Raw genomic sequence first — 18,075 nt, forward strand, 5'->3', positions numbered from 1 at the left:
AACCAACGAGCTCGGGTATAGAGCTGTCAAACCAGGGATCATTATCGGTACAATCGGGAAATTGTGGCACATCTAAGGGATGCATCTCTACACTGCAAATCGCCGAGTACGCCACAGCACTCACAGACTCATTTCTACGCAATATTACGTTCGATGTTGTTATTTTTAGCAAGTTCTGACTGCTGAACTGTATCTACAGTCATGTGATGGGTCGTATGACAACGTCACTTAAGCCTCTTGACGATGCTTGACTGTGACAAGTACCGAATAATAGAATTGCTGTCCATCTATTTTACTTCGCTTAGACTAAAAGCAACTTTGTGTATTTTGTTTAATGATCAACACCGTATAATTGATTGAATTGTTGAGTTGGGTATACGTACAGGTTGTGAATACAGATAAAGTAAAAATAAAAACGTTTTAGTCTTTCGACACTGAAACTGCATCTCATTTTGAATTCGGATGTGACCTGATGACGACGAGGCAACAAATATTCTCGTTTGACCTTTCTGAGATTGACAGCTTTTCGTTTTGTTAAGGCCAAGTCAGGTCAGGGGATGTAAAGAGGGTCAAGGACTACAAAGGGGGTCCGTGGCAATAAAGAGGGTCCTGGGCAATAAAGAGTGCCCGAGGCAATAAAGAGTGTCCGGGGCAATAAAGAGGGTCCTGGGCAATAAAGTGTGCCCGAGGCAATAAAGAGGGTCTGGGGCAATAAAGAGGGTCCGAGGCAATAAAGAGGGTCCGAGGCAATAAAGAGGGTCCGAGGCAATAAAGAGTGCCCGAGGTAATAAAGAGGGTCCGGGACTACAAAGAGGGTCCGAGGCAATAAAGAGGGTCCGAGGCAATAATGAGGGTCCGGGGCAATAAAGAGGGTCCGGGGCAATAAAGAGGGTCCGGAGCAATAAAGAGTGTCCGAGGCAATAAAGAGGGTCCGGGACTACAAAGAGGGTCTGAGGCAATAAAGAGGGTCCGAGGCAATAATGAGGGTCCGGGGCAATAAAGAGGGTCCGGGGCAATAAAGAGGGTCCGGGGCAATAAAGAGTGTCCGAGGCAATAAAGAGGGTCCGGGACTACAAAGAGGGTCTGAGGCAATAAAGAGTGCCCGAGGCAATAAATAGTGTCCGATGCAATAAAGAGTGTCCGATGCAATAAAGAGTGTCCGGGGCAATAAAGAGGGTCCGAGGCAATAAAGAGTGTCCGATGCAATAAAGAGTGTCCGGGGCAATAAAGAGGGTCCGAGGCAATAAAGAGGGCCCGAGGCAATAAAGAGGGTCCGAGGCAATAAAGAGGGTCCGATGCAATAAAGAGGGCCCGAGGCAATAAAGAGGGTCCGATGCAATAAAGAGGGCCCGAGGCAATAAAGAGGGCCCAAGGCAATAAAGAGGGTCCGAGGCAATAATGAGGGTCCGGGGCAATAAAGAGGGTCCGAGGCAATAAAGAGGGTCCGAGGCAATAAAGAGGGTCCGAGGCAATAAAGAGGGTCCGAGGCAATAAAGAGGGTCCGAGGCAATAAAGAGGGTCCGAGAAAGATAGTTCAGGGCTAAAAAGAGTGTCCGAGGCAATAAAGAGGGTCCGAGGCAATAAAGAGGGTCCGAGGCAATAAAGAGGGCCCGAGGCAATAAAGAGGGTCCGGGGCAATAAAGAGGGTCCTGGGCAATAAAGTGTGCCCAAGGCAATAAAGAGGGTCCGGGGCAATAAAGAGGGTCCGAGGCAATAAAGAGGGTCCGAGGCAATAAAGAGGGTCCGAGGCAATAAAGAGTGCCCGAGGTAATAAAGAGGGTCCGGGACTACAAAGAGGGTCCGAGGCAATAAAGAGGGTCCGAGGCAATAATGAGGGTCCGGGGCAATAAAGAGGGTCCGGGGCAATAAAGAGGGTCCGGGGCAATAAAGAGTGTCCGAGGCAATAAAGAGGGTCCGGGACTACAAAGAGGGTCTGAGGCAATAAAGAGGGTCCGAGGCAATAATGAGGGTCCGGGGCAATAAAGAGGGTCCGGGGCAATAAAGAGGGTCCGGGGCAATAAAGAGTGTCCGAGGCAATAAAGAGGGTCCGGGACTACAAAGAGGGTCTGAGGCAATAAAGAGTGCCCGAGGCAATAAATAGTGTCCGATGCAATAAAGAGTGTCCGATGCAATAAAGAGTGTCCGGGGCAATAAAGAGGGTCCGAGGCAATAAAGAGTGTCCGATGCAATAAAGAGTGTCCGGGGCAATAAAGAGGGTCCGAGGCAATAAAGAGGGCCCGAGGCAATAAAGAGGGTCCGAGGCAATAAAGAGGGTCCGAGGCAATAAAGAGGGTCCGAGGCAATAAAGAGGGTCCGAGGCAATAAAGAGGGTCCGAGGCAATAATGAGGGTCCGGGGCAATAAAGAGGGTCCGGGGCAATAAAGAGGGTCCGAGGCAATAAAGAGGGTCCGAGGCAATAAAGAGGGTCCGAGGCAATAAAGAGGGTCCGAGGCAATAAAGAGGGCCCGAGGCAATAAAGAGGGTCTGAGGCAATAAAGAGGGTCCGAGGCAATAAAGAGGGTCCGAGAAAGATAGTTCAGGGCTAAAAAGAGTGTCCGAGGCAATAAAGAGGGTCCGAGGCAATAAAGAGGGTCCGAGGCAATAAAGAGGGCCCGAGGCAATAAAGAGGGTCCGGGGCAATAAAGAGGGTCCGGGGCAATAAAGAGGGTCCGAGGCAATGAAGAGGGCCCGAGGCAATAAAGAGGGTCCGAGGCAATAAAGAGGGTCCGAGAAAGATAGTTCAGGGCTAAAAAGAGTGTCCAGGGCAATAAAGAGTGCCGGGACAATAAAGAGAGTCCACGACAATAAAGAGAGTTCGGTGCTAAAAAGAGAGTCCAGTTTAATACAGAGAGTTCGGGCCTATAAAGTGAGTGAGTGAATGAGTGAGTGAGTATGGTTTCACTCCGCTTTTAGCAATATTCCAGCAATATCACGGCGGGGGACACCAGAATTGAGCTTCACACATTGTACCCATGTCGGGAATCGAACCCTGATCTTCGGCGTGACGAGCGAACGCTTTAACCACTAGGCTACCCGACCGCCCCCGGGCCAATAAGGACCAACACAAGCAAGTGTCTGGCTGAAGAAGTTGATTTGGGGCTATACAGAAAAAACCGTGTTAAAGAAAGAAAGTTCGTGGCTAAAAAGAGAGTCTAGAGACCACGACAATAAAGAGAGACCACGACAATAAAGAGAGACCACGACAATAAAGAGAGTAGGGGGCGATGAATAAAGCTTGGGACAATAAAGAGAGTCCAGGACAATAGAGAGAGGCGGGGTGAAGAAAGAATGTTCGTGGCTAAAAAGAGTGTCCGGTGCAATAGAGAGAGAGAGAGAGTCTGAGACAATAAAGAGAGATTGGAACAATAAAGAGAGTCAAGGACAACAAAGATAGTCCGGGTGAAGAATGAATGTTCGTGGCTAAAAAGAGTGTCCGGTGCAATAGAGAGAGAGTCTGGGACAATAAAGAGACATTGGGACAAAAAAGAGGGTCTTGGACAGTAAAGAGAGTCTGCTGGGATAATAAAGAGTGTCCGGTCCAATAGAGAAAGTTTGGGACAATAAAGAGACATTGGGACAATAAAAGAGAGTCTGGGACCAACAAGGGAGTATTGGACAGTAAAGAGACTCCAGGACAATAAAAAGAGTCCGGGTGAAGAAAGACTGTTCGTCGCTAAAAAGAGTGTCCGGTCCAATAGAGAGAGCCTGGAGGAAGAAAGAGAGTGGGTATTCCGTGGGTTTGATAAATATGTGACTTGAACTGACGATAAGCATTAATTAATGAACACATTAGCAGTATAAATTGTTTGGGGGCACGGGTGGCCCAGTCGTCTGAGGCACCGCAATTCGCTGTGCAGAGTTGCGTCCCTTGGGCACGCCAGAAAAATTGTGGGTTCTCAATCCCGGTTCGCCCTGATTATGTTTCTAGGTTTGTCAGCACCATACCTGTGCTCGTGGGTTTCACCGAAGTGGTTAACGTCTGAGACCTGCATCACTTCGGGCTTTAATACCATCCGCCGCGATATGACTGGAATGGTTAAAAGCGACGTGAATCCCAACTCACTCACTACCAATTGTTTGGGATCTGTAAAATGAAATCAAGGCAATTGTAAAAAGCAATGTACGTTCACAAAAGGCCCGTGTAATTTTACCGATACGAAATTATCGAGATGTACGAGCATATTGTAAGCTTTCTTAGGTAAATCTCCCGCATTCTCTATAAACCATAGTAATTTAGGTTGACCTAAAGAACTTTTTACAAGTAAGGAGATGAACCTTTTCAATGGTATAAAACTCTGTACAACCCTATATCGCAGACCCATATAGTAAAATAGATTGCGAATCAAATACTTAAAAAAATAATCAGTGAAATAACTTAATTAACATTAAGTTTCTATTCATCCGAATATTCCGAAAGTATCTCAAGATGCTTCTGTGGACCAGTTATAGCACATCATCTGCAAAAGGTAGCAACAAAAAAAAAGTTCTTTCATATCAGGGAAGAACTGTATGCCATATCTACCAGAGTGCGTATACAGCATACAGCTCAAGTGGGGAAAGTATAGGACTTAAAACACATCCTTGGCGAAAGCCAATTGGCCATTTCATTGTTTGGTGGTGTATATAATGACAAATATCCCTGCTCAAACGGCGATATGATGACTCTATGTGTGTATATGAATGAGTGATTATGGTTTTTTTCGTCACGTTAAGCAATATGTAAATATATCACGGGCCACTATCAATGGACATATTAAACATGTTTGGGAATTCGAATCCGGCGTGACGAGCGATCACTTTAATAGGTTTCACTTTAATAAATTGCCTTACGTGCTGGGAGAGAAAAACCAAAATGTAATATGTAAACTGTGAGAAACCGTGGAGCATTATCAGGTAACCTTCATCTCCAGGACGCACAATGCATCGTACCGAATATTTCATGCAGGGGCTTTCGTAAGAGAATGTCGAACTTCCTCCCGGTATCAGTATCCACACATCAGTATCTACATATACATGGGGAATGTTTGGTGGCGGTTGATACACTCTATTGTTGAGTGAAGTGCTTAATATATTACAATTGACCTAATATATAAAGCTAAAATAAACTTCCTTGTGTTCAGTCAGTCAGACATGGCGCCGCCAGTTTGCACGCTCTGTCTTTTACTTCTACATGCAGTGTTTATATGCCTGATCCAGCAAGGTAAGAATCATGTACAGTTTAGTCATTGTCACACTAGGGGTATATATAAAACCTATTTTAAATGCAAACAGTTTTGTCCATTTTGTGTGTGCCTCCGGGGTTGCGTTGTACAAAACGATCTTAGCGCTAGGGTGATCGTAACTCCCATACCTTAACATAGACTTACGACAGTCGTAGCGCTAAGGTTGTTTTGTACAACGGCATCCAGGTCAATTGAATCTATTTATAAAATCCCCAAATGTATAATTACCAGATTGAATATATTTCCAATGCCTCACTGTTTATTAGTAAGAAAGAAAAAAAGCCAACCTCCAAACGTGACTTCCGGTTCTCAAAGAATCAGTCTATTTCAGTTTTAAAAAGAACGAGGTGAAGTAGACTTGTTTTGACTTCCACTGATTTACCCCCTGAACAAGAAATAGAGGAGTTTTCTTTATATGTTTCATATTTAGATGCATAAAGAATCCGATGCAATTTCCTATTTTGACTTGCTGTTTCAAGTGAACAATTGACTTGCCTTTGCATGTGTTTGTGACGGGTGCCACCGATGGGGCAGAATTCGCTCACCTTTTCGTGAACACCTGGTATCATCACTGTTTGATAGTGATTCATAAACACATGCTCATGACATAGTCGGAATTGTACAATCGACTCTACTTTATGCAGAGAATTCCGTTCATAATCATCAATGTTAAGATCTATCATTAGAACATTACATTCTAGTCCGGACTAGTCCACTGAGATACCATGCCACAGTTTAACATGAATACCACACTCAGACACAGTAAAATGACTCCGAGCCGACCAGTTCTTGGATTAGCCCGTTTCATGTCGAGCGCAAGGCAGGTTAAGAACAGATACAGTCTTTTAACGTCTTTTGGCATTGCGCGGCCGGGGATTAAACCCACGACCTTCCGTTCTCCGGGCAGACGCTCTACCACCACTCGTGACCAACTCGTGTTATTCCGGGACAAGCCGAATAGCTGCAGGTTACGGAAAGGGGCGAGTGGTGACGAATGGCTCTACCACTAGACCACGGAGGATATTTTTGTTATCTGGGAAATGCTCTTATCGTCATTGATGTTTCGTAGATTATGACGTGAAACAAACAAGTCGACAGTGCAATGAATATTTCCGGGCAGGCGATCAACCGCTTAAAAACGGAGGAGGTCTTGCTGAAAGTGCTTCAGACTTACAGCATTACTTGAATATGTTTTGTCAAATCTGGATTGTCTGTAAATGAAGTAAACAAAAGTTGTCATCTTTGGATTCAGAAAGATTAGGGATAATTCTACTTTGAGAGGCTATTCCAGACCAGTACCATGGAATTGTATTAAAGAAGTCTGTAAGTTTATAACATCAACAAAAGCACCTGTAGCACATGCGAAAAATCCTTGTATTTATTGTATGTAAGAATGAGAAATTCGGATTTACACGGATGTAGACTTTAAGTTAAGTTCATTTGACCAAACCAGATCTACCTATTTTAATTTATGCATCAGCAATATGGAGTTTCAGGAAATTGAACTTACTTACGTTTATACAGTTTGTGGGAAATGCAGAAAGAAAAGTATTCCCCGGTATTTGTCAAAAGGTTGAATGTAGGAAGAGGGCAAATTATCCGGAAAGCATGATCTTATTCTTGGCCAAACTTACAACTAACAAATCGACTAAGCTATTGCTGTTTTACTGTAACGATAAAGTGTTTAGAAATAGCAGAAAACTGGGCCATCTAAATAATCTTGGTTCAAGTTATGTGTGGATTAAGCAACCTTGTCCTCGTCTTCCATGATAAAAATGTACCATTAAACAAGTTACCAGTGATCAGTTTAAACAGACGAGGGCTGTTAATGTAACCGACTCTCGCCTCGGCCATTTATTTCACTTGTTAACTTTAATGTACTTGGTCCACTGTTTTACCACCTATACAGCTCCCCTTGATGATGTTGTTATTTCTATGCACTTGTACGCATGTGATACTCAGATTTACCTGTCATTCAAGTCCAAGAGTGTGTTTACAGTATTTAAAGCTGAATCTTGAGCTCAATGATGACACAACCGAACCCATTGTCTTTTGTCCCCATCGCCTTCAGAAAACACACTCACTTCCCAAATTCAGTATTGGACAAAGTGAAATCAATCTCGGCGTGTTTTACGCCTGCGTGCTTCTGTGCATGCATGCGTGCGTGCGTGCGTATGTATGTATGTATGGATTTGGTCATATTCCCCTACTTTCTACTACACGGAAATACATGTATTTATTCCAAGTATATAAACTACTTGGTCGGCCGGATCTCGGACAGCCTGCAGTGGAATTGAACTGTGTGTATCGGTCACAAAGGCGACAAATGGTGCTGTGGTGACATCGCAGATATCAAAATATCCACATTGATGACACCCATTCGTCGTTGATGAAGTTAATGCCAGAAATCCCTTTGTCTCCAGGCTCTTTGATAATGCATACAATTAGGAGCACTTCCTGTCTGTCGTTTCCGGCTTCTGGGATATCCGAACCATCCCAACTGCACTTTTACAAAATAAAATAAGTCAACAGTATTAGGTTATTGTGGAGTCCGATGACCATGGCACATCTAATTTATTCAAGGGGTGTCTGATGCGTTTATGAAAACACATAATGTTGAAATTAACAAATTATATTGATGTTCAATGTTCAATGTACACACATACAATATCTTCATTTTTTTAGGTTCATCATCACGTGAGTGTCACTGCACAAGCGGATGTGACGTCAACTTCCGGTGCACTGGCGGCTGTCTCCAGGGCTGGTCAGGCCCCACGTGTCAGATCCGTGAGTAGAACACAATCGATCTAGGATGGTTGACGAATGCTTTTAATGAATAAAGAGATGAGGCAGGGCAATAGAAACATTCATGATGCAAACTTTATACAAGTTTAACCTGTAGCTAATTCTATAATGTAGAAAAGAAAAGAAAATTATTTCAGATGCCAGCGGTCTTCAAATTTGATGTCTTACTAAAATAGCCGAAGTGGTTAAGAAAGAAGCAATGTGTCATATGACGAAACATCGATTAGTCAGTTGCTGAAAAGGTCATTTATAGTGACAAGCCATGCAACAAGAGAGAATCAGTGGGTTTGGTTACATCAGAGCGTTTCAACTTGATGTAGAGGAAAGACCGAAATGTTACGTTGGTGAAACCCAGACTCTTCTCTGCTCTGGTGCTTTAGGCGACTGAAGGACTAGTCAAGGTGAATAAATTCGTAGGATGTACAGGACAATTTTAATGACTATTTTCAATCCATGATGGAATGTCAAATAACTCTGTTTGAAGTGTAACGAATTTGAAACATATGTGCCATTGTTACTGAAATTGTTTTGTTCAGTAATTCGAGAGTACGTAAATTACACAGTTTCAAACTTCAAAACGTATCATAGTCCTACTTATTGGTCAACATTTAGGGTATCAATAAGACGTTGCAAATTACTTGTACACAGAGATGGCATGAAAAGATCCGCATCAAAATGAATGATTGACACAGTTCAAACTTCTGAAGAAGGTATGGGCATGCCAGAGCATGTGTAAATTTTTAATTGTTCTCAACTCGTTGAATGTACAGAACACGCCAGTCGGGTTAACGAAAAATGTTGAAGTGCTCTCAACTTGTTGTATGTGCAGAACAAACCTGTTGGACGCACGTGTAAATGTTCATTTGCCCTCAACCCGTTGCATGTAAAGAGCAAACCTGCTGGCTGTACGTGTAAATGTTGACTTGCCCTCAACTTGCTGTATGTGCAGAACAAACCTGCTGGATGTACGTGTAAATGTTAACTTGCCCTCAACTTGCTGTATGTGCAGAGTAAACCTGCTGGATGCACGTGTAAATATTGACTTTTCCTCAACTTGTTGTATGTGCAGAACAAATATGCTGGATGCACGTGTAAATGTTAACTTGCCCTCAACTTGCTGTATGTGCAGAACAAACCTGCTGGATGCACGTGTAAATGTTGACTTGGCCTCAACTTGTTGTATGTGCAGAACAAACCTGCTGGATGCACGTGTAAATGTTGACTTGGCCTCAACTTGTTGTATGTGCAGAACAAATCTGCTGGATGCACGTGTAAATGTTAACTTGCCCTCAACTTGTTGTATGTGCAGAACAATCCAACTGATGCATTGTGATATAGTTGAAATACTGGTCAAAAGAGGCGTTAAAATCCAACTCGGTCATTCACTTTCAAACTTTCAGGTACCTTTAAAACTGCTCGAAATAGTCCAGCTACCCGCGTGAAGACCTAAGTTTCAAACATATTTTGTTTGACTGTGTGGACGGACTTTGCAACAGCTCATTTTCTCATTATAAAGCAGAAAAATATGAAACATTTATTTTCTCGATGGATAACAACTTCTGGTTTATGCATATAAACCACGTTTCGATATAGATGCTTACACCATGATCAAGCTGGATAATGGTGCAAGAATCTACATCGAATCGTCGCTAATTGCAATAAACCAGAAGTTATCCATAAAATTGTACGTTTTTCTTCCTTGTTTGCCAACTTTTTTTATATTTTCTCGTGTGATCAGGCATCTCATTATGAAATATGTTTAAGAAATCGGTATGTATCCTCAATTCTATTTCACCATTAAACATTGTTCTATCATGATTATATTTCTGGAGATTCGAACACGTGCTCGCTACTTGATAACGTCGTGTATTGAAGGACGTTATTGTTGAGAAGGGAGTGTCAAGTGAGTTGTTTCCCATCGATGAAGCTGGGCAACGCAGATAAATGCGATGGCCGAGCGATCGCATCCAAAAGCGGGAGAGATATGACAATCGTCATTGGGAGAGAAGGTAATCGATATGAGGATTGTGAGAATATGCGGGAAATACCCACCTGTGTATAAAATGGACTAGTCCGACACTGAGGAGATTGAAGGTACCATAAACTAAGTGTGTTCGTTATAGCGGTCAATTATTTTATGATAAAATATACAGCAAATTGCCGGGACAAAACAAACCCAGTTCGTTATATCCGTCACTTCGTTATAAGCCTGTTCGTTGTTAACATAGTTTACTGTATGTCGAGTCTTCCATAGTTTAGATGGAGTATAATGTAACGACATTAGACCCTGGCCCCATTGTGGAGACTGTCGGACTACAGCCTGACATCTATTAATTCGATATACTGGAGTTCGAGATAACGAGGGTTACAATCATATAGACGTTCATAATAAAATTTATCGGCGCCATAGTAAATTTTACAACGTTGATGAATCATCCAGGTGATTTTAAGGATGAACATACTGTGTTTTCAATATTGGTATTGGTGCTACATATTGGTAACCTGTAGGTTTAACCGCGCTATTTTAACATTTGAAACCTAACTCAGTTCCAAATTCAATAAAGCACGGTTAAATCTACAGTCAACCTTCAGTAGCCCTACACTGACACACAATGTGTTTATCGCCATTCTATCATGATTAAATGTGACGCGAACGCATTGGTGATAGCGAAGAGACATTGAGCTTTGGTTCAGTCCAATGTCTTGGAAGTGTTGTCGACTTGAATTGTCCTGTTGTGAACTGAATACACTGATACTACTGTAGAAACCAATTTTGGTGCTGGTGTGTATTTGTACTTCATAATACTGTGCGGGGGCACGGGTGGTCCAGTCGTCTAAGGCGCCGCGATTCGCTGTGCAGAGTCGCGTCCATCTGGCACGCCAGAAACCTATCATTGTGGGTTCGAATCCCGGTTCGCCCCGATTATGTTTCTAGGTTTGTCAGCACCATACCCGTGCTCGTGGGTTTCACCGAAGAGGTAAACGTCTGAAACATGCATCACTTCGTGCTTTCCACCCACATTAAGCTGACACGCCGTGATATAACTGGAATAATGTTAAAAGCGGCGTTAAACCCAATTCACTATCTCACTCATAATACTGTGCTCACATAGGAACAGGCATTGAACGTGTGTAGCACAGCAACCTCGTACTCCAACACGGGTTGAGTGTGTGAACCTCAAGAGAAAAGAGAAAATTTTGCAAGTTTAGTTCTACACATACCCCGCACGCCACTATTGCGACGTCATGACGCTCAGTGTAACGTGAGTAACACTCTCTCAGTCGATTTCTGTCGTGTTAACTGCCCAACTGTATTGCGACACATACCGTGACTATTGTAGTCAGTGTACATTGTTATTTATATGTCTACCAACAATGACCAGAATCAAGCACTCTTCTACAAAGGATACGGCCGTCGAATCGGCTGTTGCAATCAGAGGTGGATATTGTCATCCAATACTTCTGAATCAGAATTGACTACTTTCCAAATTCATGGTACATTACTGCTTTACCAAAGAGTTAATCTCAATGGAATCACTAAAACACACGCAATATGTTTATTACCAGGGAACCTAGCTCTGAACAAACCAACACAACAAAGCAGCACTGTCAATGACTGTCAGTGGGCGAGTACAGCCGCCCAGAAAGACGTGTGTGGGAACAAGACTTCCTCCCTGGCTGTGGACGGTGTGACCAGCAGCAGGTACTGGTCAGGGAAATGCACACACACCGCGACAAACCGGACATCTGCCTGGTGGACAGTGGACCTGGGAGAGACACACCTCATCACCAATCTCACAATATTCTTTTCAAATCCAATCGAGCACAGTAAGGAATCTCGACTGACCCCTCTAATAATGTTCCATAAAAAAAACAAGAGAAATAATATACAACCAGATCAAAACTGAAATACTCTATTTACACTTTCATGAAAAACTGGTCACTGTTGTTGTGGACATATGATTGGAATATTACCAATTACTAATTTTCTCGACAATTATTGACAGCGTGCAGTTTCCGTTTAATTTATTTTCCAAACGTTTAATCTTGGAGTGTGCTGATCGCAATGAAGGTGATCATCGCATTGTCACAGGACTAGTCGTACTACAAAACAAACACATCAAAGTTACACTTGTATGATCCCTTGATCTTATTGACGTTAAATACACGTACTTCCCATGAAACATACACAGGGTTAACCAGACAGTTAGTTTTCGATTCAGTCGACATCGATTACCACGTTATACCCTCGTGTTGACGCCTTCATATATATTTGATTTGTTTTGTCTCCAGAACGAATGAGAGGTTTCTTGGTCGATGTAGACGACCACCTCTGCCATCAACACAGCCAGTCCCACCTTCCCCGCTCCCCTGTCAGCATCAGCTGTGACACCCCTACACGTGGACAACGTGTCACTGTTCGTCTGCCAACACTGGCTGGCTCGGAGTACATTCTCAATCTGTGTGAAGTGGAAATATATGGTAATGAACGCATATTACGGATTTCTTAATTTGACATACACATAGGTCAAATAGGATGTTTTGTGTGATGAGCCATGTCTTGGGAACTTGAAGTTTACTTCTGAGGTAATCATGGTAATGTTATAAGTGTAGGATAAAACACGGCCGATGGTTGTTATGATATTTAAACCCGCATCCCGAGGGATTTTCCGAGGGAAAGGGTTTTCAATATCATAACAACCCGAGGGGAAGTGTTTTATCTTACTTATAAACCGATTTTGAACCTTAAACACAACATTTATCAACATTTTTATGTTTCGAACATACCTTTCATGAACCTTAGGAAACGGGCGTAAAATATCTGTTGCTGGCGTACGGATCTTGAAAAGGACATTCTAAAAGGCAGTGCGGCTTATCAACGCCTCTGTAACCTTGTGGTACACTCACTGAGCTACAGATATGAAGGTTGCGAGTTCGATCCTCGGGAATTTAAGAAGTTTGTCATTTAATTTTCCATTTAATTACATGTTACAATCTGAACGGAAGTTATATTAAGAAAATACCCAGGACATTATATAAAATCCCTTGGATATTATAACACATTATACAGCAAATATGACTTGTGTATCCCGGCAGTATTATATAAAAGGGACATTACAACGTCCCTGTTTATGAGATTTAACCCGACTGGAGAACAATAGGATGACGTCACCGAAGGTTTATATACCTGTATGAGTTTACTATTCAGTTACAACAAAATACCAATAAAACGTTTTTACTTTCTTACAGAGTGTGTTGACGGGAGTTTCGGGTCTGGCTGTAGTTCCTGGTGTTCCTGTAGGAACACATCTGAGGTGTGTGACAAAGCCACTGGACACTGTGAGAGTGGGTGTGCTGACGGGAGTTTCGGGCCTGACTGTAGTTCCTGGTGTTCCTGTAGGAACACATCTGAGGTGTGTGACAAAGCCACTGGACACTGTGAGAGTGGGTGTACTGACGGGAGTTTCGGACCTGGCTGTAGTTCCTGGTGTTCCTGTAGGAACAAATCTGAGGTGTGTGACAAAGCCACTGGACACTGTGAGAGTGGGTGTGCTGACGGGAGTTTCGGACCTGGCTGTAGTTCCTGGTGTTTCTGTAGGAACACATCTGAGGTGTGTGACAAAGCCACTGGACACTGTGATAGTGGGTGCCGTGATGGATATGCTGGGACTGGATGTCAGGAAAGTAAGTGCATGTTGCTTCATCCACCAACCCATGACGGATTTATTATGTTAAGAAGTGTGTAAAATTAAAAATGCTGGGTTAGTGATGGAATTGTAATAACTTCCTTTTTGTTATTTCAACCATGCTTCAAAACATTTCATTCTGACGTGTTGACCAACAATGTGTTTCCTATGGATATACTGGGACTGGATGTCAGGAAGGAAAGTTGGTGTTGCCTACCTATAAGGGGGGTTATCTTGTAAGTAGTGATTTCATTTATTGAAAGGTACGTAAATTAAATGCGACGTGTCAGGGAATCAATTTCCTTGTGTTATTCTACCCATGCTTCAAACCATTTCATTGTGATGCCAAGGCCCTACAATGTCGTTACAGCTTGTGCCCCGGGACGCTATGGCCAGACATGCATGGAGACGTGTGGACATTGTGATGGAGGTGATCAGAACTGTAACGAGGTAGATGGGCGCTGTACCCGTGGCTGTCAGGACAAGTGGAGTGGAACATTGTGTAAAGGTTTGTATCAAGACTTTGATCCGACACCTTGGTGTCTTAGAATTGCTTGTGCTGAGCCTAGTACCAGGCCAGTCAGGCATGAGGAATTGCCTTACATTACACGATCTAGTCATACAATTACTTCAGAAATAAATTTCATGTTGGTTTACTGGAGTGGTTTAGTTTGCACTGTGTAAACGCCGAAGCTTGTGGTTATGAAGTTTAAGGGATGCCAATTTTACCGTGGCGCACATTTTAGACTATTTACGTCTCCAGTAACACTAGAATACAGTGACCCAAAATCTCATTATTAATCAACGAGAGTTAATTTAATTTATTTAGAATCACAAATAACTGTAACTCAACATGAAACACATGTCTATTGATGGACGAGTTAGGATTTGGATTTTTCACATTGAAAGTGAAATAACAGACATTTATTTTTCCTCGTGATGTTGTCCGATCATTGCCAATCCTCATGATCCTGATCATGGTAAGCAAGGGACACCATTTGGAATTGTTCCACTCGGGGACTTCCCGTGAAAAGTAGTTCCTGTCAAAACTCGTGTAAACGTTAAAAGGTGAATTTTAAACTTTGTAAGCGTCATGTGTTTTTAAGTTTGTTGAGAAATGAACGGATCATGTGACAGCACATAAACAGCTGAAAGGGGGAGGTAGGTGTCGTTTCCGGAGCACAACTAAAAATCTATTCAACATTTTTCATCTAAACTTGGTACATGTATTAATCAAAGGTGCCTTTCACTATTTAGAAATTTACAACTTTTTAATTTTTTCTGTTTCCATGGCAACGAGTTTGACTTTGACTCTGTTCATGGTGGTGTGTTTGTCTGGACCATATCTCTTAAACTAATAGGTATTCCTTCTTGAAACTGTGAACACACAAAGACCAGGTTGCCAAACGGTGCCATGTGCTACTTTGGGGTGTTTAGAATTTATATTTTTTTCCGTTTCCATGGCAACAAGTTTGGCCTTGAGTCTGTTCATAGTGGCGTGTACCTGACATAGAAATACAAAGTTCCGAATCCCAATTCCATGGTATTGTTTTTATAGCTCAAGAACTACTCTTGTATATGGACAGACAGCTTAGATAGATAATTCTCTCATCAAGTTGGACTTAAAGTAACAGTCAGATGATTTGTTCTTTCGAATTTGTGGGGGACAGGGGAATTTGTCATCTTCTGATGACTCTTGTTTACAATGGTTGGGTGATTCCGCTTGTGGGCATCGCATCATGGGATGCAGGACAACACACACTGTTGCTCAGAGATATAAGGACTGCTCTGATTTCAGTATAACCACTTTTGGTGACTTACAACAGGAACCTTACTGTATGATATGTAATGACACTGACACGGATGAATAGTTGAATAATTATTGTCTGACAACACACGAACGCATAACACTTTTTATTTTGTTTAGTTGAAAATACTTAGAATAAACCTTTTACAAGGAATCTCATACTCTTGTTTACTTTGTTGACTGTTATATGTTGTCTTTACAAGAGCTCCGTCCTCTCATGGATTGTTGACTGTTATGTGTTGTCTGTACAAGGCTTCCCGTAGATGATTGACTGTTGTTGTTCCAGAGTGCAGTAACTTCTGGTTTGGTGGCCGATGTGACATGAGGTGTAAATGTAAGGATCGTTATGAAGTTTGTGTCAAGAAGACAGGTCAGTGTGTCTCTGGGTGTGAAGATGGACGGACAGGACTGGACTGTCAAACACGTGAGTAGTGCAGTCGGGGTGATCACATCCAGATGTCAAACCTATATATCATATGGTTATGATGTGTACGTACAATGTAGAGTTGCAGTCACAACAATCTTCAAAGCATGTGTGACAATACGGGATGGGCAAAAAGCATGATGGATATTGACTAAGAGAGCAGGGTATGAAACTCTAAAAATTTCAGCCAGACCACAGGACTGGCTAGCTGAAATACTTGCCAGCCCTGACCAAAACCTGCCTGCCCACTATAATCATATGTTTCTCAGGATAAGCTAACGGGGTTTCTTTTTGGTTACATTTTATCATTCATCTTTTCATGTGAATTAATGCTTATCATCGGAAACTATTTAGAATATTTTTACATATGAAATATAACCCGACCGTCGGGCAGGGGGATTTGAAAATCTGGCAGCCCGAGTTGAAATCAACCCGTCACGGACGGTCGGACAGGCAGGTATTTCGAACACTGCTAAGAGACTGTCAGATGTTGAGAAAACAAAGTGGATTGATGTTAAGCTCTTCTTTATATCTGACTATGACCTCATATATATTGGGGGTCACAATGAGGGTGTGACGTCATAATATTGGTATGCGTCCTGTCGTTCCATTCGCTGGAATTATCTGCAGAAATTTTAAACTGAAAAATGACAATGCCAGACCACATCGTGCGCAGGTCTTCACCGATTATCTCCGACGAGAAGTCATACGGACATTGCACAGGCCCGTTATGTCCCCTGACATGTCCCAAATAGAGCATCTGTGGGGTGTAAAGTATTTGATTTACATAACAATGTTTGAGTATATTCAGCGACAGGATATCATCGGTGTTTCCTTAACTCAAATTGACAAACATCAACCTACAGGCAACATAGGTCTACATTGAAAACGCAGTTTGTTTATCTCCTATAAGCGTGTGATAAATCTCTTGTACATCATCCGGTATTTGTAGCTGTGTAGATGAATGATATCATCATAAAGCATAATAAATTTATAACGAACAGTCAACGGTAGTTGGTATCTCTGAACACACATAAAATACAACTACTGGTTCAATACAAACATAAGACTAAGACCTAGTCCCAGAAATGAAGTTATCGTTTATATTTGCACAAATAAATAAATAATCATATAAATGGACCCAAGATCAATGCTAAAATTCAGGAGGTGAGGTAATCTAGACTTGTCCAATCATTCTAGACTTGAGTTGGACCTTTATTCAGAAGGGTCCGAGAGTCGGCAAGGTCGCTGTGAGAACAGAAGTTAGGCATGCGACAAAACAAACGGAGACTGTAGCAGTGGCTGTAGAAATGGATGGACAGGGGGCGGAATTCTGACATTAATCAATTAAATCTTCTACCGAATAGGGGCATTTCCACAGAAAGACATCCATACCTGATTAACTATGAAACACATATTGTTCCATAACATAACACTAGTTTGCTGGAGAGGAGTGGGTTTATACAAGTCTGATGTGAGTATATATCCAGTGTGTCTGATAAGGCGTGTGATACATATTATATATACACCTGTGTTCACTGTAACCACTGTGTCATGTTTTAGCCCAAAGCATGTCCCAGAGGACGCGATGGGTTCCAGTGTGGAGGTGGGTGTCGCCAGTGTAAGTGAGGTAACCACTGTATCATGTTCTACCCCACAGCATGTCCCAGAGGACGCTATCGTTCCAATGTGGATGTGTGTGTGGCCAGTGTAAGGGAGGTAACCACTGTGTCATGTTCTACCCCACAGCATGTCCCAGAGGACGCTATGGCTTCCAGTGTGGAGGTGTGTGTGGCCAGTGTAAGGGAGGTAACCAAAGATGCAATAGAACAGACGGGAGCTGTGAGAAGGGTTGTAAAGAGAAGTGGCAGGGAGATCGGTGTGACGGTAAAATACAAATATATACCCATCTAGATCTCATCTTCCGTGTTTATACTGTACTCTAAAGATCATGAGGGAGCAGGTACAGTTCTCCCAACTCTTAGAACATGTCTGAATTTTATTTGGTATGGAATAACATCTGAAAACATTATTGTCATCATCCTGCACTTTACGAATATTTAATTGAAGTATAGTGTTCGTTGAACTCAGGGAATTCCTCATGGCAAACTGGTTATAATGTACTGGGGA

At 42.4% G+C, this 18,075-nt stretch overlaps 1 protein-coding gene across 12 annotated transcripts in view; it reads left to right on the forward strand.

Annotated features, from left to right (window-relative positions):
* Positions 1-5,109: 5,109 nt before the first annotated feature.
* The window catches only part of LOC124126027 (multiple epidermal growth factor-like domains protein 6), a 59,354-nt gene continuing 46,388 nt past the window's right edge, over positions 5,110-18,075 (forward strand). For 11 of the 12 annotated variants that reach the window (XM_048383155.1, XM_048383156.1, XM_048383157.1 and 8 more), the window contains exons 1-8: positions 5,110-5,200; positions 7,908-8,009; positions 11,595-11,855; positions 12,321-12,509; positions 13,278-13,712; positions 14,085-14,222; positions 15,808-15,945; positions 17,695-17,832. In XM_048383155.1, coding sequence (XP_048239112.1) covers positions 5,131-5,200; positions 7,908-8,009; positions 11,595-11,855; positions 12,321-12,509; positions 13,278-13,712; positions 14,085-14,222; positions 15,808-15,945; positions 17,695-17,832 — 1,471 coding nt within the window. In that variant the 5' untranslated portion in view covers positions 5,110-5,130. The remainder of the gene's footprint in view (positions 5,201-7,907; positions 8,010-11,594; positions 11,856-12,320; positions 12,510-13,277; positions 13,713-14,084; positions 14,223-15,807; positions 15,946-17,694; positions 17,833-18,075) is intronic. The other variant, XM_048383159.1, reaches the window with a different exon arrangement.

This window comes from Haliotis rufescens, unplaced genomic scaffold (assembly GCF_023055435.1).
Source record: "Haliotis rufescens isolate VD_foot unplaced genomic scaffold, xgHalRufe1.0.p SCAF_45, whole genome shotgun sequence".
NCBI lineage: Eukaryota > Metazoa > Mollusca > Gastropoda > Lepetellida > Haliotidae > Haliotis > Haliotis rufescens.